Source organism: Bubalus bubalis, chromosome 18 (assembly GCF_019923935.1).
Source record: "Bubalus bubalis isolate 160015118507 breed Murrah chromosome 18, NDDB_SH_1, whole genome shotgun sequence".
NCBI lineage: Eukaryota > Metazoa > Chordata > Mammalia > Artiodactyla > Bovidae > Bubalus > Bubalus bubalis.
This window is the reverse complement of record NC_059174.1, coordinates 21,626,487-21,650,673: the sequence shown is the minus strand read 5'-3', so window position 1 is coordinate 21,650,673 and position 24,187 is coordinate 21,626,487. Positions and strand designations below refer to the sequence as shown.

Genomic DNA, 24,187 nt, shown 5'->3' with positions numbered 1-24,187 from the left:
CATACATATGTCATATATGTTCAATCTTGAAAATATTAACATGCTTAAAAACAAGGAAAATGAAAGATGAATTACAGCTGAAAATATAAGTAGAGATTGAAATTATTTGAACAATGTTCTCTCCTGTAAGAGTAAATGTCACTTACTGTTGAGCAGTCAAAGCAAGTAATTCTGGAGAAAACAGATAAGTTAATTTTGACTTTTAAATATGAAAAAATAGGCATATTTTCTATCGACCTATTCAAAAAATATTTTCCCTTCATATTATTATTATTTTTTTAGTAAGTAAAAATAATACTGAGGGGAATATTGGTGAGTGCACTGTTGAATGTGTGCTCGGAACTACTAGATAACATGTTTTAGACACATAATTATTTTAACATTGTGTTAAGACTGTACCCTGGGCAAGATCCAGGTTCTTGGACTTGTTTATCTTCTGTGCGAGGACAACTAACTGTCTGATGCCAAAATACAATGAACTTTCAAATATCAAAGAGGAAAATTAAGTATTTCAAGTCCTCAGCTGGTTTACAGATGTGTGAGCTTTGTAGTCCATTTTCTGGTTCCAGTAGGGCGTTGTGACAATTTTTCCAATATGTGTACACTAGATAAGTTTTGGAAGTAAAATTACTTACTTTAAATACTGAAATATTTTCTGAACTTAAGATTTTTGTGTTTATTTTTCTTAGAAAATGAAGTCTAAAACCAAGCCTCACAATTTTTAAAATACTTTTGAATGTAAAACATATTAAATTAAGGAACCTTCTTTCTCTCTCAGGAAAATAAATGCCTTTTGAAAACAGGTATTCATTTAGATCTATGATTAACCTTTAACAAGATCTTCCTGTTAAATTCTGCGTCTGCTTTAATCTCAGTAGGAAAAATACAAACTAGTATTGCAGCATATAGAGTTTCTATAGACCCTGTGGACGTTAAATGATCTCTTACAGCTACAGGCACATCTGCAACGTATTTAAATGCCAGCTTTGGGCATTATTAGTATAAAATGCTAAGTCACTTTTTTTTTGAAATATTTTGAAAAGTCTGAACTCCAGGAGGAAACTCCAATAAATGATAATCTTATGATACCATTTGTTGAGGGAGTTGTGGAAAGATGAGTAGCTGTAGGGCATATTTTGTGATCGTCCTCCCTAGAACAAGCCTCAGGTTTGGTGGTGGGATGATGGCTGTGCTAAGGACGACGTCCTTTTGCGCGTCTTTCAGGGCACGGTAAGATGATACGATGTACAAGTGACAAAATCCAATATGGGGCTCCCTTCAGACTCGGAGAGTCTATGTATTTATGAACGTTCAAGAATGCTTATTGGTTGGTCTTAAACAGTAAGTCTATCCTGAGTGGATAATAAACTAGAAACCTCAATGACTGATAAGCATGTGTGTAAATTTTTTTTATGTAACAGTCAATGAAAAATTATAGTCTCACCACAGATTTTTTTTTTCCTTTTGTCTTGCATTTTTAATTCTGTCTCTGTCGTTTTCTTAAATACATCATTGAAGGTCAAACATTCGGGACAACGTAGAAATGATTAAGCTTCATAAGCAACTAGTGGAAAAAAGCAATGCCCTTTCAGTAATGGAAGGAAAATTTATTCAACTTCAAGAGGTACTGTGATAAATTATTTTATTAGGGTGATATATAGATACAGAGATTCAAAAATATTGTTCAAACTTTTTTTAAAGTAGAATGGTCATAACACTAAAAAGTAATTTTTAAAGATTGCTCTTTTTATTCTCAAGTGTGTATTATTTCCCTTCTGATATGGTTAGTTATTTATAACTTAATTAACTAAAGAAATAACTGCTTGGACTTTTTATGAATACCTGTGTCATCTTAAAATAATAAACACATTTACCATAAATCATCTCATGTTGAGAAAATTTATTCTTCACTCCTTTTATCTGAAATCATATGAGCATATAGCAATGAAGGTTTAGATGTATTTGTATGTATCTTCAGTTCCACGCATTTATGAAGTATCTAAGATAGATCAGTGCTTAGAATAGGTTAATAACCAAGTTTTGTTAAATCTATTTTGATATGTGGCATTTTGTTTTTTTTTCACTACTAGTTTCAGAAAATATTTGAATACCCATCACGTCTCCTGTCAGTGTATTTGTTTTAAATCCTCACCGTTCAGGTTGACAGTATGTGGTACTCTTGTCCCCATGGTTGTTTTCACAAGGACTGTGGCCCGACAGGAATGTGCCATCAGAGCATTCCTGTTTATTGGCACTGTATAATTAATATAGTTTCTGGAATTAATGAACTCCAAAGCATTCCAGATGAGCAGAATTCATATTAAGCAATGCTTTCTTTGAAGTACTGAAACAAGGAAAGCAGTAAATTGATGCAAAGCATAGGGTCATCTGAAGCCTAAATTCACTGTTGAATTAGATAAATATTTTCAACCATACTCTGGATAGTGTTTTCCATCCTGCAGTAACCTCTTTAAATGTCAAGTAATACATTGCCTTCTATATAAATATGAGCGTGTACGAAAGAGAAATTAATTAGATAGTGGGATTGATAGTGCTATCAGTAGATAGTTAGAAGAAGGAGGTTTAAAATATATGTAGTTGAAAGCCATCTCTAAAGGAGGAATTAAAGAGTGATTCTGCATTCATTTATCCCTTTGACTATTTTGATTTCCATTTTACAGTGACTCCAGGTATTTGTAGGTATTTGTTTAATACCATGAGTAACCAGTGTCTTTGATAACACAGATACATCTTTTGGGATGGACGTTGGGTAGAGATTTGAGAGGTTCAGACCAACAGCTTCACTGAGGTAGCCCAAAGAAAGCTAGTTAAAGATAGTATTCTATAATAATACCAAGATTAACAAAAATTAAACTCAAAGGTCTCAATATCCATGTTTCTTTTAAAAATTTGAAGAACTTCAGTAGAACTTTAATGATTTAAATTAGCAGAGGAGGCATTACGTGTTATGGTCATATAGACTCTATGAAAAGACTTTAGTGTAATCACCTTTTTTATTTCTAAAAGAAGTATGTGGCATTTAAGTATATAAAACTGAATTTAAAACATTCATAAGTAGATCAATTTTTGAAATGAAGACTTCAGTATCTATTTTACGAAATTGAAATTCATAATTGTATTAAAATTAGAAGCTAACCTTCCAAAGCTGTTTATCTGGTGTGGTAACAAATCTTTTCAGTTTGAGTATTTGTGATCAGAATTTATTTTTAACCCATGCAGCAGCATTTTTAAGACAGCATTTCCAACCACTGCATCCACAGTGAAATGAAAGAAAAAAAAATTATCTGTTAAAACTAAGTTACTCACTGGCCACTATCAACAAGTCAAAAAACTAGGAAAAAATAAAATAAAGGACAAAACCAGACTGCATCGTGTGACTCTGTGCTAAAATATTTTCTTCCTCATGAAACCCTTTGGCCAAGACTACCTTGTATGGAGACATTATACATTGTATAGTAGCACATTAATACAATAGCACATATACAGTGTTGGTAAGATAAAGAATAAACTGTGTAACATGAGCTTCTGGAGTAAATTCATTTTTTGGAGTGGTAATCATTCATTCAAAGCAGAATCCAAAAATAGTTTTGAAAGGATTTTCTTTTTGTTTTTTAGAAGCAAAAAACTCTCCGGATCAGCCATGATGCCTTAATGGCAAATGGAGATGAGCTAAATCTGCAACTTAAAGAACAACGTTTAAAATGCTGCAGTCTTGAGAAACAGTTACGTTCCATGACATTTTCTGAAAGAAGAATAGAAGAGGTAAGCTCCTAAAATGTTTAGCCATTCGTTGCATTAAAACTTGTCTGTAACTGTTTTGAAAAAGTCAAATAGAGACATTTTAAATATTATATTGACTTCAGAATCCTAAACTACATCCATGGCACTTTGAGCACACCCAGTAATATGTGCATGGCAAATCGGTACTTAACAATAGTTACAAATGTGCTGAGATCCACTGTGTATCTAAAGGGTTAAGGATCCTTGAGGAAAGAAAAACCATGGCTTTTTTTAACCATGACATTTTTAAACGGATACCAGATTACCTGAGGAATATAACTTAACAATCAATCTTAACAGCTTATTAGTCATTTGAGATGTCAGAACAATTATAGGAATATATCTGTCTCTAAGGAGGAGAATGTTCTGCCGTACAGTGTCAGCAATTTTGAGAAATTATTTTTTTTCTAAGTTGTTTAAAAACTCATCTTCCTACTCATGTTGCTTCTCATGTTCCCCAGCTAGCACAATCTTTCTGTAGTCTGATAACCTTGTCCTTAAAGAGAATGGAAATGAAATAAGATGCCTACTTTCTCTTGTCATCTTGGAAGAATCTTTTACAGTGTCTCATACTGGCATCAAAAGAGAATTTTGAGAAGGGAATGAATTTTAAGAGTACTCTGATCCATGGGAAAAGGTTGTAACAACAAAATATACTGGTGAATTAAACTGAAATACTAGAAATAAATTCAGAAAGCTACGTTTTAGTCATCAATATATAATTGTTGGCCTACATTTATTTCTAAAAATATTATTCATTTATACATTGGGATAAAGCAAGGTATATAGTTTAATTTGTTCAGTCATTTGAAAGATGTACTACTGTTTCTTTGTAAATTCCAGGTAACATGAGAAATTGTGTGTTCAGAGTAAGTAGTGACTGACACAGTTTGTTTGAACCACAAACCAAAAGAAAGCTTAATCCTTTAATTTTGGGAGGGGAGGAATTGGAAATTTATACAAAATGAATATAATGATGGAATCCATCAGGGAGGAGAGTAAAAAAATATTATGTTTCCCCAAACCTAATAGCAAGCTTTTAACACATCCTTTATTGAGTTTTGGCACATGTTGCCATAAAGCAGTGCTTACGTTCTTAGTAAATTAAAACAGAAATATTAATTTCATGTTTACTTAACAACTTGGAGAAAACTGATGCTAAATTAGATACAGACAATATACGTGGTCTAGCTCACGGCTGCAATGTAGAAATCAAGACTGAAACATGTTTGTCTCCTCGTATGTTTTTGTTTTATATCCCTAGGTGGTTTTATATACTTAGTGTGTAATTTTCTTTTCATTTCAGCTGCAGGATAGAATTAGTGATTTAGAAAAGGAGCGGGAACTTTTAAAGGAAAACTATGATAAACTTTATAACAGGTAAATCATGATTCCATGTGTTCTCTCCTTCTCTTGTTTGAGATCTTTTCTATCAAAACACTGAATGTCAGAAAACCTAATATTGATGAAAGAATTAGCCACAGCTGATTGCAAGAAATCTATACATGTGACAAAAGAAAAATAAGCTTTTTTTAAGGGATTGGTAATAAGTTCTTGAACCTGAACAGCAGTCTGTTACTAAGAAAACCATCACTTTGTTGTCAGTAATAACTGCTCTCATTTCTTGAACACAGACTGCAAGTTTGCAGGCACTGTGATAAGTACTCTGCTTATGCATTGTTATAAATTCCTTACAACAACTTGGAAATGCAGGTATTGTTCATGCCCACTTTGGAGAAATTGAAAATAAAATAGAATTAGGTAAATTTACCTGAGTTCTTAAAGCTATGAAGTAATAGAGATCATATTTGAACCTCTCTTGGTCTCTTCAAGCCCTTGTTTGTTCTGCTGGGCTGCCCAGCCTGTTAGCTGAGCCTAATTCCATTGATGAGAAGTAAATGTGTTAGTTTTTTCTGGTTCTTAAAAAGAGAAACACCGCATCTTTATCCTAAGATGTATTTTAGAGAGCTGCTTTCCTTTTTTTTTTTTAAATCTGCTTCATAATTATGGTATTTTAAAAACTAATCCTTTCTAGTAATGTTAGAAACAAAATTCTGCTCCACAACTCTGTTTAATTAAGTGATACACACGTGTGTGTACTTATAAGTCTGTTCAATGTATGATACCGATAAGTGATAAATACAGATTTACATGTAAGTAAATTTTGTATATATTGACATATATATTTATGTTAGAGCTGATACTCAACAGTTGCTTCTAATTGGTCACATTCTGAAACATCAGAAAATAGCTATCTGATCTACAGATATAGCTTTAACTTTTTAACTGGGTTTTGTTTGATATGTTTTGTAAGCTAAATTTACATCTTACAAATTAAACAAGTAGCAAGGAGAGGCTTTTATTTTGGTTTACTTTGAGAAGATACCTAAATTAATGTGACATGTCATTGTGTAGTATCACCTGCGTTGCTTATCCTAGTGTTAATTATCTTTGCACAGTGGCTTATTATATTAAAGGTTACCAGTAGCAGGTTCAAACATCAAAGTAACATCCTGGGCTCTCCAGCAAGGACAGACTGGCTAAAACTCTTTATGTGAAATTTCCCTTGGACCCCCTTCCAGATCATGTGGCCCTAGTGCTTTGTTCTGGTCCCACTCTCATCAGCCCTGATTAATTTTATGTAAAGCATTTATTATCCTATTTTATCTGTCTCTACAGAATAATGCATAGGTTTATATTGATATATGCCTGTTTGGTAGTTGTATGTTTGAAATCTTAAAATTTCATTGTATAGATCACACAATCACCATATAATATGGCAGAGAAAATGTTATCCCCATATCTTATAAATGAGGGAATTAAGACTCAAGAAAAATTAAGAAACCTGTAGAGTCAGTTTCAGCATTGCTGAAACCCCAGTATAAGACTAGAATCCATTTCTTCTGAATCTGAAACTTGACTTTTTTTTCCCTATGTCTATCTCTCTGATTTTAATTGCAATGGAAAATTATATGTGCAAGAGGGAAACATTCATGGAATAATAGAACTCTCATAGATTTTGAAATTTTTATTAATTTATAAATATTTATCTTAACTTCTTATAATTTCAAGTAATTTAACATCAACTTAATACATGTGTATAAGTGCCATTTGGTCATTACTTTTACATTTTCTACTCCCCTTCAGTGTGAGAATTTACTGAATATACTTTCTTGTAATAAAAAACATTAAACTTTGTTGGGAATAATGCATAAATGACATTTTAAGAAAGGCATGTTTTTCTCAGAGTTTATCATCATGAAATTTATCTTTCCATATTAGAAGGTGATCTAAGAGTGTAAATCTGACTTTGGAGGGTTTATTTTAGTGTTTTGTGCTTGAGCAACCTTTTTTTCCCTGCCACATTAAAAATAGACTTCATTATGCTGCTTACACTTGAATTTTGTGTGAAGTGTGTAGAAGTAAATGGGTATAATGAGTGTCAAAACATTTGCGTCAAAAAAAAATGTCACTTAGGGACAAAATCCAGCAAGCACACATGATAGTAAATAGGACTATAAAATTCTCTAATACAGTTTTTTAAATATATAATGTGTTTTCAGAAGCATAGTTGAAAAAACATCCTCGCCAGGATTCTTTACAGCTCTTGGATTTCATGGCAGTGTTATTCATCATTGCCAAAAAGTAAGGCTCATCACAAACTACATATATTCCCTGTTTGGTTAGTCATAGTGATAGCATGTTTTTAAGAGGGGAGCATTTGTTTGTTATTCAGAATTGGCTGGTTTTCAGTAGAAAAATGTGATGTGCAGATTGCATTCTCATCTTCCTTTTCAAATGGTATTTTGAATGTGTTTATTACTTGACATATGACATATTAGAGAATCATCTGGTAAGATAAAATCTTCATGCTAGTATTTGGTATGAGCCATTTTTAATATGTTATAATATTTTTGATACTTTGCCAAGCAATGAGTATAACTTTAAGAAATGTTCATTAAAATTTTTTGCAATTAAATCTTTTTATTTGGTCAGAGAGAAAAGCTATACTATAATATAGTAAAGCTGTGTCCCATTTTTGAAGTTAGTATATAGTTTTAGGGTAATGCAGCTGATGAATGCAATAGTCCCTCAACTATAATGTATATCAGTAACCTGAAAACAGTGAAATGGAGGTTTCACCCCCCCCGTGAAACCTCCCCACCTGCCCTTGTCCCTCGCCCCCAACACCATTCAATTCAGATTCAGCCAATTTGAGTTTTGAATCCAGAGACTCTCTTAAAGGTGATTCTAAGGTATTAACTCCTGAGAGACACTCATCCAATGCATATTTAAAAGAAGAGTTGGTCCAGTTTCTGAAGATGATAGTAACCATTTTAAGAATTGAATGATTCAAGTTTTTACAACGTGATAGTCATCTAATATCCAAAATTTAAGGGCATGCCGCTGACCATCCATAGAGTCTCTGTGTTCTATTTCTGTAAATCAAACACCTGACCCCCTATAATCTTCTAAGAAACATGGAAGCTCAAATGATCCTAAATGAGCCCTTTGTGCTTCTCAGAAATCAAACTGGGTACATTGGGGCAATCATTTTTCCTTTAGTAAGTGAAATATCCCCATGTTAATATGCATTTAATTTCCATTAGGCCTAACTAAGGTACCTATGGATTTCCTTATGGAGGATTAGAGCTTATTCTTCCCTATCTCTCACATTAGGATACCCTTGAACATTGGAATAAAAGGAATTCCTTCTGTAAGAAAAAAGACTTTAGGGTAGAGGTGAATTCTTCAGCTCTTTTTTTTTTAATCTTACCATGTTGTTGATCAAGGGTGTGTACTTACAGTATGCTGACCCATGACTGCCAGTGGACATGCCAGTGACCACAGGAACCAATGGGCATTCCATTGCAGATGGATTCTTTATCACTCCAGCAACATAATGTAACAATGAAATGTGCACAAAGACCAACTATGATCGCTTCCTCAGTTGTCACTGTAGGCAATGTACAAAAACATTTTCATGAATAAAGGGTTCTCAAAGACTGTTCACATATGCAGATTTAATCATGTACACAGCCTCTACAAAGAAAATGGAGCCAGATGTGGTTTACCATTTATAGTTACACAGATGGCTCCAGGCATAGAGGAATACAGTGAATTCAAAAGGAATTCCTCATGAAACTCCAGTGGAATGTAATCCTAAATTTAGAGGGAAGATAGCAGTGGACTAAATTCAGAGTGACTTATGCTGATTTACACTAGTATTTTGTGGGTTTGGAAAAACCAGGCTGCTAAATTGTTCTTAATTTAAACACATACAGCTTCTGATGTTTCTGCCAGATTAACTGTTGGTGATCTTTTTGCTGGTACTAATGCTATTGGAATACTACTGTTTCTAATTTTTAGCAGCTGATATAATGTATGGTTGTGCCTATTTCATCATGCTAATTTTTTTTTCCGGGTAGTATATGTTTTTAATAATATAAAACACACACACACATGCATACACACATATACACTCACGTATATGCATATTTTTGTATGTATTTGGTATACATAATTTGACCAGACATGGAAATATATTTGTGTAAAAAAATGAAAATGTAAGGGGATATTCTTTACTTCAGTATTTAAAGTACATATTTGGATTTCATTTAAACCTAGGTAACTCTACCTTTGATAAAATTAACATGAAACATTGATATATCAAATCCATGTATTTTTTTAAGATTCCATATGTGAAATGAGAATACTGACAGAAAAAACAGATGTCATATTTAGAGAAACTTCTAGAATTCTATTTATTTTTAAGGTCATGTTATTTTAAATGCAATAAAAACATTCAAACTGTAAAATAAATACACAGTTTTTTGTTCTTTTGAAAGATATGCCTCCCATAAAAGTATCTCTTTTGGAAAAAACCTCAGACTAGCTGAGGGGGAGCAACATTTACGGCAATTTTCAGTAACAAGTTTCGGCAATTTTCAGTAACAAGTTTCTTTTCCATTTGTTTCATCATCAGTTCAAAACCAGATTTAGTAAATTTCTGCTTCCTTTACTGGGTTTAAAAATAAGTAGAAGGGTCAAAGCTGCTGATAATTATTCAGTCATATCAAGCCTCACAGATAATAGTTTTCTGCTGAAATACAAATCAAGATCAGTTTTTCCAAAACCTGGTTATCACCTGGGGAACTTTATAAAACTATGAATTCCTGGGCCCCAGGATCTGCATTTTTAACCTAGCACCAGTGTTTTAGGCCAGTGTTTGGAAACCAGGGACCTAAACAAATGTTTACTGTATACCTTCTGTATACTGCTTGGTTATTTTGCAGCTGATTCTTCCAGTGTCCTGTGTCTGATCATTAGCAGATTTTCATGATAGTTTAAACTGCTACTTTTATTAATGAATAATAATTCTATCTGTAACATTATTATCAAGGTCCTTTCATTGGGTTCTCACCCCAATCATGTGTAACAATGTAAAACTGGTTGTTCTTAGCCTGCTGCTGTTTGCTTTTTAGGAAAAAAACTATATGATCACTGCTGTTTAATATCAGAATTGCCATCATCTTGTGGATATGTTTTTATCACAGACTCTTTAAAAGTTCAAGCTCTAGAATTAACGATCAGGTGGAGAGTCCCATTTCTCTGTATTAAGAGGGTGCATTCGTGGGAGAGGATGGTTTTGTCTGAGGTCTACTGCTGAGGTTTGGAATTGTGGATTCCTCTGGACTATGTACAGTATCTGAATTCCTTTAGTAGTCCCACAAAAGCTGCACACTGCCAACTTTTCTGACTTTAGAGCTCTAAATTAAGGCCAGTTCCTTTGCTCATCCCACAAACTCTTTCATGTTCCCTAACCGCAGCCTGAGAAAGGCGCCTTGGTTTCAACAGCAGCAGACCAGCATATGTTTACTTAATTCCTAAGACATGATGACAGTGGTCTCTGTGCCACTAAAAGCTTTTCTCTTTATTATTTTCGGTTGACGCTGATTTCCAAGCTTTCCCTGCCTGTCACGTGTGTCTTGCAGTGCCTTCAGTGCCGCCCATGAAGAGCAATGGAAGTTAAAGGAACAGCAGCTGAAAATACAGATTGCTCAACTCGAGACAGCCTTAAAATCCGATTTAACAGACAAAACTGAAATCCTTGACAGATTAAAAACTGAAAGAGGTACATATGAAATGACTACTGACTTACTCATTTCGGACATGCATGTTATTCATCGTTATTCACTGACTTGATAAGTACTCGTTGTGGTGCCTGTTGCTTTGCCAGGCACCTTGCTGCGTACTGAGGACACAGCCGGTATGAAGAGTCATTCGCTTTTATGAGTTTAGTGCTTGCTGCAAATTTCCCTTTACTCAGCTTAGCATACATGCCAAACAAATTAGTTTTCCTCAGAGTTACTCTTGTTCAGGTTGTCTTTAGTTTGTTTAATTTTCCTAAATTTATTCAACTCAACAAGTGCTGATTGAGCACCAGTATGTGCTAGGCACTATTCTAAGTTCCAGGGATCCAGCAAGGAATAAAACAAAGACCTAGTCCTCATGCAGCATAAATTTGAGAGGGAGAAACTGATAGTAATTAAATAAATATGCAGTACATCAGGTGGTGGCAAGTGCAAAGGGGGAAAAAAATGGCAGTGGAAGACAGCCGAGAAGGGCGGAAGTCTCTCTTGGCTGTTTTTGATCTGGCAGACAAGGAAGACCTCTCTAATAGTGAAATGTCGAATTCTACTCTGTGACAGAGAACTTAAGTACAGAAGCCTTGTCAAGATGTCCCTGCTAAAATAATAATCATTAATAAGTTACACTTTATGAGTCCCAGATCTCACCCTTCTTGTCTCATAGAAGTAAAATAATTTATACTAAAGTAGATGTCTGCTCTACTATCTTATACACACGTATACTCACAAATGCACAACCAGGAAAGTGAATTATTTGCTCCAAGTGTTGTACGTGTTTGCTCATCTGCTAGATAAACCCACTGATGAAGGTTGCTCCTTTTGAACATTTGCAATTCAGTTGCTTGAGAACATTTAAATGTTTAATACAGACTCAGTTAAAAAAAACAATTACATATCTAGGCAGTATTCTCTATATTGATTTAGATCACACTGCCATATTTTGTTAACTCTAAGAAAGTTTTTTTTCCCATTTTAATATCTCTGAATTTGGGAAGCATCTTTTTAGCATCATTAAAAAGGTGATAACATTTTTTTTAATTATGGTCTGATTTTTTTTTAGCATTTTAAGAACTCTGAAATTGGAGCACATCTTGTAATCAATGGGGTGTTAATCTCAATGAAATATATATGCAGTATTTATATTTACCAAGGGGTTAAATTTGATAGCAGATGGTTTCTGAATTTTTTCCTAGAAGATTGTGAGTAGAATAAAATGGTGACATGATTTCTGACTGGGTGGATATTTTAAAGTTTCTGCGTCAAAGATATATAATTCCTGATTGTAATGTGTAGCATTTTATACCTAACAGAGTGCTTTGTTTAGTAGTTGCTCAATAAAGTCTTCCACCAAAGTAGAAGTTCTCTATATTTCCTCTCTTTTCGTTCTAAAGGAAAAAGAAATGAAATAAACCTTTCTCCTTTGCTTTCTGTTCTTCCCTAGATACCAAAATTTCCAAACTCTCATCTTTTCACATTTACATTGTTCTCTGGAAAGAAACTCTTAAGAGGATAGAATCTTAGTGGTCTTTTGTTGTTGTTGTTAAGAAAACCTATTTATTGCTGTTAGATTAATTCTGGGGGTTCTTATAAATTTTTAAAACAGCAATTGCTAAGTTATTTTAATGCAACTAGTGCATTCCTTATCTTTTTTTCTTACTGGTTCTTAAGTCTTTTCAGATTTTTTAAATAATGAAAATAACTCATGTGCATTATTAAAAAAGAGTCCAATAAACAAAAAAATTTCTTCTAAAAGTCACTCAATCCCACAACCCACAAAATAATCACTATTATTTATATATGTCTTTCCAGAGTTGTTTCTATATGTATACATGTAATTTAATGTGCTTTTTAAAAAAGTGTATGTGTAAATCCACATCATCATTCATAATGGCTGTCATAGTTTTCCAGTGTGAGGATCTGCCATAGACAGTTTAACAGCCGTCTATTGATGAATTTTTAAATAGCTTCAGCATTTTTAAGTATCATGAACATCTTTCTGCACAGATCTTTACACATTTATCCAATTATTTGCTTAAGAAAAATTGCTAGAACCAAATCTGTTTTTTTTTTTTAGTGCAACTGTTATTTTAGTTATTTTTGCTTGAATACCTGAAATTTACAGTTCTACTAGTTTCAAGTTTTTGTTTCTTTGTGAAAATGTTCAGATAGATTATAAGAAAAATAATATAGCCTTTAAACAATTTTTTCCAGGAAGTATTAAACCAAAAATTGAATTTATCTATTTAAGGAAACCTTTTAATATTTAGAAAATTCCTTTTTGTATTACAGATTTTGAAATTGTTTCATTTTACTTTGAAGTCTCTTCACACATTTACTTTCTTGTGTATCAAGTGTTCTCTGCCAGAAGATGTTTCCCTGGCTTCTTGTAGTCATTCATCTAACTGGCAAATTATTTTTAGAGAATACTCACCTCTTTATTCAAGGTACAAATTAGTTTCAGATTGTGTGAATATGTGGGGGAAGGATATGTAAATGCAGTTTGCATTTGGTTAATGCTTAAATTAACTGCATGTGTTTAAGGGCCTGCTTTTGAAAGTTCCTTTCTATCTTTAGCTGAAATGCATAATTCAGCATAATACATGTGGTTATATTGATCACAGCTGAAGATATTAGCACAAAGGAGCTCTGAAAATTGTTTAGTTGAATTGTTCTCTGCACTCTGCTTATTAATGGTGTGCTTGAAGAACATAATTTTAAAAGAGTGAAATGTTATCTCATTTGAATAAAATGCTGTTTAGCTTAACCTGCTTTTTGTCAAATCATAAGGTGAGGTTATTTTTCATCTTGTACAGAGTGCTTTGATTTTTCATATTATAATTCAGCAAGTCTATTTCCTCTTTGAACTATAACGTCTCTGTACTTTTAAAGTTCCAGGAGTTATATCCCCCAATAAACAGTTTAAGAAAGGAAAAATATAGTAGATAATTCTACATAAAATTCTACAGAGAGAAAGGTTGTTGTTACTCAGTAATACCTTCTCCCATTAATAAATTGTTTTCACACTAAGAAAGCCTTGGTTTTAAAAATAACCAGTGAAGTGGGGACGTGGTTGTTGAAACAAAAGTCAGTAAAGGAAGGAACATTTGAATAAGTTTATTTACACCAGTAGCGTATACCCTGCTCTGAAAAGTTGAGAGACCAGAAAAGCTAGAGCACAGAAGTAATATACACTGCATCTGGATGGAGCCGTCCAGATGGAGCAGTCACGTCCTTACACTCTAGGTCCCCCTCAGAACCCCTAAAAGTTTCACTGGCCAGAGAAGGAAATTACATTATCCCTAGGACCTTGGTTTTACATCTTTTTCACTACATTTACCTTCTTTTTGTTACCTAGTCTGGATTTTGTTTTAACCTAATCAACATCAAATAAAGGGTTTCACATTATTGTTTTACTCTCTGACCAAAAAAGCAAATTTATCTCATAATAACTCACATTTATTATTAATCCTAATTTTTAGTTTAGAGATAAATGTATTGTTCACATTGGAAAATTCTTTCATTTAGTTCACCGAATAGTAGCAGTTTCTACTCTAGGATAACCTTTGAACCTTTCATCAATAAGAAAAATATTTACATATTTGATATTTAAATGGTTTCACATACCCTAGGGTAACTTTTCTTCTTAGTTTGCCAGAAATATGTCATATTAAAAGTATTCTAATTTAATCCATTTCTTCTTAACTGTGTGATTTACAGTTTTTGCTTACATGTAGCATTTATGTCTTGGGAACACAAAGCTTTATGAAAGTCAGAAACATCTTTGTATAAAGTGCAGTCAGTGTGCAAATGTATTCATGTAAGAAATTCTTGGCAAATATGTTGATTTCCCTTTTTTTTTTAAGAAAAGGAAACAAAAATGTACAACTTGAGTTGAGGACTTATGATAACCATAAATCTCTGTGAGCAGGATGAAATTAGTAGAGACACTTTGGATGACATGGCTTAGAGTCAGTCCACAGGGAGACAGCAGAGGAGAATACTTGACCACCACAACGATCTCTAGTGGAGAAGACACTTAAGAACATAGGCCTGAAGGATAGATTTGTTAGCTAGCCATTATGCTTTTTTTTAAGTTAAGCATATTTAAGGCAAAGGGTAAAAAATTCGACTCTCTATGGATTTGCTGTCTTCTGTAGCTCTTTCCTATACCCCAGCTTGTGGGTCCTGGTGAATAAGCACATAGGCAAGGGTAACCTATCTCCATCCCATAATGATAGCTCTGAGTCCATGTCCTAATTAATAGCATGAACTCAATGAATAAAGAATGTCCATGAATTATTATTGATACTACCATGCACTGGTTGAGAATCCATTTCTCTCACCTTAACAGAGTTATTAAAAAATGGGGTTGATGATAATTATGGATCCAGAGTTATTATCAGAGAAATTAACTTGTTTTAATTAAAAAAGACCTTATGCTAAATGGGGAAAAGATAACTCAAGAAAGTCAATTTTAAAAACACTAAAAGACACAATTTTTTTTTTTTTGCATGCCTTTCAGGACCCTTAATAAGTAAGTAAAAGTCATAGATTTAGAAACATATTTTCTTAGGTATTTTAGATAGTATGTTCCTTTGAAGTCCCAGAGGCACAATTTCCTTATATTAATACTGTGAACCTCAGTCTTAAGTTTCTGATAAGCCAGTGAATCATATGGTGGACACATGATAGTGTGTGTTTCTTCCTCACTCCCCTGCTGCCTTTGTCTAAGGTGTGAGCTTAATTTCCTCTCTGGCCAGAACAATACTAGCTCAAGCTGGGTGTGTATCACAAGTTAAGTTAATTTAAATGTGTTCTTCTACCTCTTTCTCACTTAACTTTCTAATTGTGTTGACTTTATTTTTAAGACCAAAATGAGAAAATCAGTCAAGAAAATAGACAACTCCAGTTACAGTACCTGGAACAAAAGCAACAACTTGATGAACTTAAAAACCGCATGAAGTTTTACAACCAGGTGAACCATTTTCTTATTTAGGAAATGAACTCCAAATTTTTATCTAACTACTTTATACGTCAAGAAAACACTACCACAAAGCAACAGAATACAAATATACAACTTAGTTTATTAACCCATGGTATCTTGCAGCTTATGCTCCATGAGGGTAATCTACGTAGTTGGAATATCTCTTGTACTTTCCATTAATATCTCATTGTGAGCTTTTACTTACTCTTTTGCAGGAGAGTGATATTAATGCTGATGAATTGAGTGAAGCTCTCCTGCTTATAAAGGTAACTTTCTAAACTTCACCATGAATTTCATGTCTACATATAAGTGTTTCAGCATAATGATGACCCTTATCTGCAGAATGAATTATTCAGGAAAGTGGTCAGGTGACATTTAGTTATAGCATATACATATTTCATAATGACATCAAAATCACATTAAAGTAGACCTCAAAAACTCATGTTTAAAGCACTTTTTCCAACTGTAACAAACATTTCACTTTTCTGTGCCCCACTATAAGACTAATTAACAATTTTCTGTCCTATGAGACCTTGGTGTACCCTATTATCTTAAGTAAAATACTGAATTATACATGTCACCAGAAGACATTTTCCAGTTCTAGAATATTCTGTTATTTATAAGGAGACACAAAAAAATACATTTCTTTTCTTTTAGGTCATCACAGTGTAGATTTTAATCAAATGAAGAAATAGAAATAAATGTACTTGATTCTTTTTTGCATCATGGAGTAATAAACTGTTTTTCTTTTTCTCTGTAATTGTTCCAAATATCTATCCAAATATTGTATTCTATATCAGGACTGCTTTATTCCTAATGGAAAATGAAAATCTATCTGTTTTCAGTTAATGATTTCTTGCTATATCTGTGTTAATTCACAATTACATTTTAGAAACTCTTGTTTTGGTAATAAAACATGTTTTTGTTTTAGGCTCAAAAATCACAAAAAAATGGAGACCTTTCATTTTTAGAAAAAGTAGACAGTAAAATTAATAAAGATCTAGAACGGTCCATCAAAGAGCTGCAAGCAACTCATGCAGAAACAGTGCAAGAACTTGAAAAGACAAGAAACATGTTAATTATGCAACATAAAATTAATAAAGATTATCAGGTACTGTAATACACTAAATCCAGAAGATAGGTTTCCTATAATATTCTACTGATGATTTGCATTTTAAAGCAGTATAATCTACTATCGTCTATTATAATCTATTGTCATGTGTTACCACATGCTGGGAATTTAGCCTTGTAACTGGATACTTAGACTAAAGAGTTCTAAAACAAATAATTTTAAGTCCTTGGTTTTAGAGAGCGAACTGTGGCGATGAATTCCCCCTTTACTAGTGTTAGCACACTCTGCAGCAGAGTTATAGTTTCTCCTAAGGTCCTGCCACAGCCATGTTTATATTAGCTTTTAACTAATGGGAATACCACTCCTTAAAAGGAATCCAGAGTTGTGTGGATTTCACTCCTGATTAATGAACATCGTCAAGCGTAATTTTCTAAACTGTAAGCTCTTTGAAGTCAGGAAACAATGGTTTACAGCTCCTGGTATCCCCAGGATCTAAAAACTGCTTGAATCATAGTTGCTTTAAATTTTTTTTTAAATGGAACAGATCCTAAGTAATGAAGCTTGTTATCTGTATTTTATTTAGATGGAAGTTGAGGCAGTGACCCAGAAGATGGAAAATCTGCAGCAAGATTATGAACTTAAAGTGGAACAGTATGTTCATCTTCTTGATATCCGGGCTGCACGCATCCAGAAACTAGAAGGTACAGTGTGCACAGTTCTTTGTCCATGGTAACTAGAGGAGTGGATTTTTACAACAGTTGAAAATGTCATCCAAGTGTACACTCACAATTTGTTTTTGCTCTTTTTTTCCCCCAATTTATTAATGATAATAGTAATTTACCAGAAAGGCTGATTTTATCTGATACATCTCTACTCAAGAATGCCCTACTGCTTTTTTAATTTGGTTTCACAGGCAAGATTTCAGAGTACTTCATAAAGTACCACAGACTAAATTTAAGCACCTCATTTCTAATTTCTCATGCCTCTCAGCCAAAAAGTCTGCTGCTTGCTCTTGGTCAGATTCATCTCACTCTGGCCCACCACCAGGCCTTTGTCCGCTCCAACTGAACCTCCTTTCTTCTCTCACTCCAAGATATAACCCTTCCCCACTTCAAAATCTAACTCAGTGCATGCCTGTGTCGGGAAGCTGGCTCCCATTACTCCTAGCCACCCCTCTCCTTGAAATGCCCCCACAGTGGTTTGCAGACTTTAGCAAGTAAGAAAATAACATGGGGAACTTGTTTCATAGGTAGCTTCCTGGGTCCTACTCCTAGAGATCCTGGAGCCTGTGATTCTGTATATTTAGAAATAATTCCAAGCAATTCAAATACAGGGGTAAGACTATACTTTGAAAAAAACTACCTCAGCACTTACCACTTTTGCTCACACATACTCAAGGGACATGGGTTTGGGTGGACTCCGGGAGTTGGTGATGGACAGGGAGGCCTGGCATGCTGCAGTTCATGGGGTCTCAAAGAGTCGGGCATGACTGAGTGACTGAACTGAACTGTACTTAAAAAATATGTTTGGAGATTGTATTATATGTGTTCTTCACCATTGCAGTTTTGCATATTCTCTATGACTACAGTATATAAATTCTCCAATGATAAATACTTTGTCTCTCTTTCATGTTCTCTGCCATGCAGCACTTAAACTCGGTAATCTATGCCAGCAGTAATTTTGCACTCTTAAAGATCACTGAGAATCCAAAAGGCATGAGTTTATATGGGTTATACTTAAGATATTTATCATATTAGAAATTAAAAATGAGAAATTTTAAAAATATTTGTCATGCTAAAATAATAATAATAAACCCATTACATATTTAACATAAATTACAGTATTTATTTTTTAAAAGCTGCATTTTTCATACCAAAGAAACAGTGAGATGAGTGACACTGTTTTAAAGTTTTTAAATTGTTTAACATTTTTGCACGTCTTTTTAGTGTCTGTCTTAATAGAAAACAGCTGGGTTTTTATATCTGCTTCTGCAGTCAATCGGTTATGATATCACACATCCTGTAGATTCTGGGAAACCCTATTATACATTTGTAAGAGAATAAGAATGAGAAAGGCAAATAACATCTTAGTATTATTTTTAAAATAGTTTTAACCTCACAGACCTCCAGAACAGCCTCAGGAACCCTCAAGGGTTCCCAGACCACACTCTGAGAACCACTGCCCTAAGTAGAAGAATTCAATAAATAATCTATCTGACTGAACAGGGTTTCTGAAAGTCAAAGAGCATGTGTTCCTTTTATTTCAAGTAATATTCAATAAAAATTTGCTTAATGAAATTTTCATAACTAACAGGAAGGTCACATAGTTTGAGATGTTCATTCCTTTGAAGTGTCACTAAGTCTTTAGCAATATATTTTATTTGTTTCCTAAATTCATTGATTAATTCCATAAACATGCTCATGTTCCTAACATATCCTAAGCAAAGTGCTAGGCAGTGAGAATACAAATAGGAAAAAAGCTCAAACTCGCAAGATGTCAACAAGTAAGTAGACACACTTTACTGTGAAGAGTGTGAAGTTAGGAAAATGAAAAAGCTACCTAGGAAACATTGAGGAGAGAATGCCTGTTTGTATCTGAAGATTCAGGGATGACTCCGCACTGTGGGCTTGGAGTCTTTAATAATGACAGAATTCACCACTAAATAAAAGCAGTGAAAGGCATTCCAGGCAGTAGATGAGGCAGGTAAAAATGCCCCAAAGGTGAAGCACCACCATTGATTTGAGAAACTGCATATGATTTCATCAGTTTGGAATTCAGGATTGGTAAAGGAGGAAAACCTGGAGATACAACTGGAAAGAACCAAATGCTGAAGGCCGTGTTCGCCACCTGCATGAGTTTGAACCTTATTAACCTAGAGAAGCACCAAGGAATCTTTGGGTAGGAAGTAGTACACAAAACCACATTTTGGAAACTATGCTATAGGTTTTGGGAAGAATGAGTAAAATTTGAAGGAATGAAGAAGTTTGGGCTCCATTAATAATCTAGGTAATAAACACTCTGGGTGTAAGTAAGGTAGCATCAGTGGAGATGGAGAAGACAGGGACAGATTTGCTAAAGACTTAGGAAATATTTTTGAATAGCAGTGACCCTACAGATGTGGGGAGCACAAAGCCAAAGAGCAACCTAGGGTGACTCCATGGTATCCAGCTTAGGCAGCTGGATGTAGGCTAACAACATTCACTTGGAATTCAAAGTCCAGAAATAACTCGAAGAGAATATGAGTCATTCTCCTTTAGGTGTATTAAGTTTGATGTGCCTAGAGAGTATCTAGATAGAGGGCTCAGCAAGCCACTTAATGTGTGAGTCTGTTATTTAGGAAAAAAAATCTCAATTAAAAATAGAAATATCGAGTCTTCAGTATATTGATAGTAACAGAAGTCATAAAAGGGGATGGGATTACTAATTATTAGAGATGCAAATAAAAACTACAATGAGGTACCACCTCACAAAAGAGCCATCATCAAAAAGTCTACTAATAACAGGGCTTCCCTGGTCCAGCGGTTAAGACTCTGTGCTCCCAATGCAGGGGGCTCAGATTCAATCCCTGTTCAAGGAACTAGATCCCACATGCTGCAGCTGAAGATCTGCATGCCACAACTAAGACCTCATGCAGCCAAATAAAAAAAAAAATTTGTAAGTCTACAAATAACAAATATTGGAGAGGGTGTGGAGAAAAAGGAATCCTCCCACACTACTGGTGGGAATATAAGTTGGTGCATCCACTATGGAAAACAGTAGGAAGGTTCCTCAGGAAACTAAAAACAGAATCACCGTATGACCCAGCAGTCCCCCTCCTGGGCATAAACAGACTGAATTATGATTCGAAAAGATATATGCACCCCTATGCTCACAGTATTACTGTTCACAGTAGCCAAGCCATGGAAACCACCTAAATGTCCATCAGCAGAGGAGCAGATAAAGAAGATGTGGTGCATAGATACAATGGTGTACTGCCCAGTCATAAATGGACAAAAGAATGCCTTTCGCAGCATCCTGGATACAGCTAGAGATTATCACACTAAGTGAACTAAGTCAGAAAGAGAAAGACAAACACCATGCAGCATCACTTATATGTGAAATCTAAAATATGACGCAAACAAACCTGTCTACAAAGCAGAAACAGAATAATAGACGTAGAGAACAGACGTGGTGGCCAAGGGGGAGGGGAGGGGGCAGAAGGGTGGACCAAGAGGTTGGGGATCGTAGATGCAAACTATTACATTTAGAGTGGGAAACCAATGAGGTCCTACTGTATAGCACAAGGAACTGTATCCAGTCTCCTGGGATAAACTGTAGAGAGAAAGAATGTATATATGTGTATACCTGAGTCACTTTGCTATACAGCAGAAATTAGCACAAGATTGTAAGTCAACTATATTTCAATTTAATTAATTAAAAAATAAACAGGGATACAATTACTCATGAAACATAGACTAAAAAACGGATAAAAACAGCCTAGCAAACCAGCAGAGAAACCCTTAAAGAATGAGAAGAGTGGTAGGAGGAGAAGCAGGGCAGATGACGACATGGAATCCCACAAAAGTTCACAGAAGAGGATGTGGTCTTCATTGTCAATTAAGCAAGGAAATCAAGTAACACAGGAAATCAAGTAACTCAGCAGTAGCCACAGGGCTGGAAAAGGTCAGGTTTCATTGCAATCCCAAAGTAACACGGGACCAAAGTCCATTCACTCTAGAAATCAGTTGGTTATTGGTGACTTTTTCTGGAGTAGTTTCACAAGAAAAGTAAAGCAGATGCTTTTCGCAGGAGATGGAAGAGTGTCTGTTACATGAGGAATGGGAGACACAAGTAGACATTACTCTTTTTAGAAGTTTGGATGTAACCTGGGGGAAAACATGTATTTAGAAAGAGACATATCTTTTTATTTTTTTATTGAAATATAGTTGATTTGCAATATATTAGTTTCAGAGGTACAGCATAATGATTCAGTATTTTTGTAGATTATACTTCATTATAAAATATTACGAGATAATGGCTATAATTCACTGTGCTCTGCAATATACCCTTGTTGCTTATCTATTTTATACATAGTAGTCTGTGTCTGTTAATCCCATACTCCCTAGTTTGTCCCTCCACTTCCTTCTCCCCTTTGGTAACACAGCTTTTTTCTGTATCTGTGAAGTCTGCTTCTGCTTTACATATATATTTGTATCATCTTTAGGTTCCACATATAAGTGATATCATACACTATTTGTCTTTCTCTGATTTATTTCACTAAGTATAATATTCTCTAGGTCCATCCACATTGCTGCAAATATCAGAATTTCATTCTTTTTATGGCTGAGTAATACATATGTGTGTGTGTGTGTGTGTGTGTGTGTGTATATATATATCACATCTTCTTTATCTGTTCATCTGTTGATGGGCACTTAGGTGCCTCCAGGTCTTGCCTGTTGTAAATAGTGCTACTATGAACATTCATTGAATCACAGAGAAAACAAAGGAATTCCAGAAAACCATCTACTTCTGCTTCATTGACTATGCTAAAGCCTTTTTGTGGATCACAACAAACTGTGGAAAATTCTTAGAGATGGGAATACCTGACCACCTTACCTGCCTCCTGAAAAACCTGTTTGCAAGTCAAGAAGCTACAGTTAGAACTGGACATGGAAGAATAGACTGGTTCAAAATTGGGAACGGAGTACATCAAGGCTGTATATTGTCACCCTGTTTATTTAACTTGTATACAGAGTACATCATGTGAAATGCCAGGCTGGATGAATCACAAGCTAAAATCAAGATTGTCAGGAGAAATATCAACAACCTCAGTTAAAATGATAACACTTTAATGGCAGAAAGTAAAGAGGAGCTAAAAAGCCTCTTGATGAGGGTAAAAGAGGAGAGTGAAAAAGCTGGCTTAAAACTCAACATTCAGAAAAACTAAGATCATGGCATCTGATCCCATCACTTCATGGTGGCAGATAGAAGGGAGAAAAGTGGAAGCAGTGATAGATCTTATTTTTGGGGGGCTCCAAAATCACTGTGGGTACAGCCATGACATTAAGACTTGCTCCTCAGAAGGAAAGCTATGACAAACCTAGACAGTGTATTAAAAAGCAGAGACTTTACTTTGCCAACAAAGGTCTGTATAGTCAAAGCTATGGTTTTTCCAGTAGTCATGTATGAATGTGAGATGAGATTTGGACCATAAAGAAGACTGAGCATCAAAAAACCGATGCTTTCAAATGGTGATGTTGGAGAAGACTCTTCACAGTCCCTTGGACTGCAAGGAGCTCAAACCAGTCAATCAGAAAGGAAATTAACCCTGAATATTCATTGGAAGGACTGATGCTGAAGCTGAAGCTTCAGTACTTCGGCCACCTGATGGGAAGAGCCAACTCACTGGAAAAGACCCTTATCCCTCATGCTGGGGAAGATTGAAGACAAAAGGAGAAAGGGGCAGCAGAGGATGAGATGGTTAGATATCAACTCAATGGACATGAATTTGAGCAAACTCAGGGAGATGGTGAAGGACAGGGGAGCCTGGCGTGCTACAGTCCATGGGGTTGCAAGGAGTCAGACACAACTTAGCAAGTGAACAACAACGTGAGCATTGGGGTGCATGTATTATCTTTTCAATTAGTGTTTTTGTTTTTTCTGGATATGTATCCAGGAATGGAATTGCTGGATTATATGGTAGTTTTTATTTAATTTTTTGAGGAACTTCCATACTCCTTACCATAGGGGCTGTACTAGTTTATATTCCCATCAACAGCATACAAGTGTTCCCTTTTCTCCACACCCTCACCAGCATTTGTAATTTGTACACTTTTTCATGATAGCCATTCTGACAGGTGTGAGGTGGTATCTCATTGTGGTTTTCACTTGCATTTCTCTAAGAATTAGCAATGTTGAGTATCTTTTCATGTGCCTGTCAGCCATCTGTATGTCTTCTTTGGTGAATTATCTATTCAGGTCTTCTGCCATTTTTAATGAAGTTTTTTGTTTTTTTTTTCATATTGGGTTTCATTTTTTCATATTATGTATTTGAGGTGTTAGCCCATTGTAGGTCACATCATTTGTAAATATTTTCCTGAATTCAGTAGATTATCTTTTTGTTTTGTCAGTAGTTTCCTTTGCTGTCCAAAAGCTTTTAAGTTTAATTAGATCCAGTTTATTTAGTTTTGCTTTTATTTC

The 24,187-nt window shown here is 34.6% G+C and overlaps 1 protein-coding gene across 7 annotated transcripts in view; it reads left to right on the top strand.

The window, feature by feature from the left end:
- Positions 1–24,187, top strand: part of RPGRIP1L (RPGRIP1 like) — a 97,007-nt gene that overhangs the window by 22,867 nt on the left and 49,953 nt on the right. For 6 of the 7 annotated variants that reach the window (XM_044931857.2, XM_044931855.2, XM_044931854.2 and 3 more), the window contains exons 7-15: positions 1,225–1,230; positions 1,519–1,624; positions 3,637–3,783; positions 5,108–5,181; positions 10,797–10,936; positions 15,821–15,927; positions 16,152–16,202; positions 16,868–17,047; positions 17,592–17,709. In XM_044931857.2, coding sequence (XP_044787792.2) covers positions 1,225–1,230; positions 1,519–1,624; positions 3,637–3,783; positions 5,108–5,181; positions 10,797–10,936; positions 15,821–15,927; positions 16,152–16,202; positions 16,868–17,047; positions 17,592–17,709 — 929 coding nt within the window. The remainder of the gene's footprint in view (positions 1–1,224; positions 1,231–1,518; positions 1,625–3,636; positions 3,784–5,107; positions 5,182–10,796; positions 10,937–15,820; positions 15,928–16,151; positions 16,203–16,867; positions 17,048–17,591; positions 17,710–24,187) is intronic. The other variant, XM_006043051.4, reaches the window with a different exon arrangement.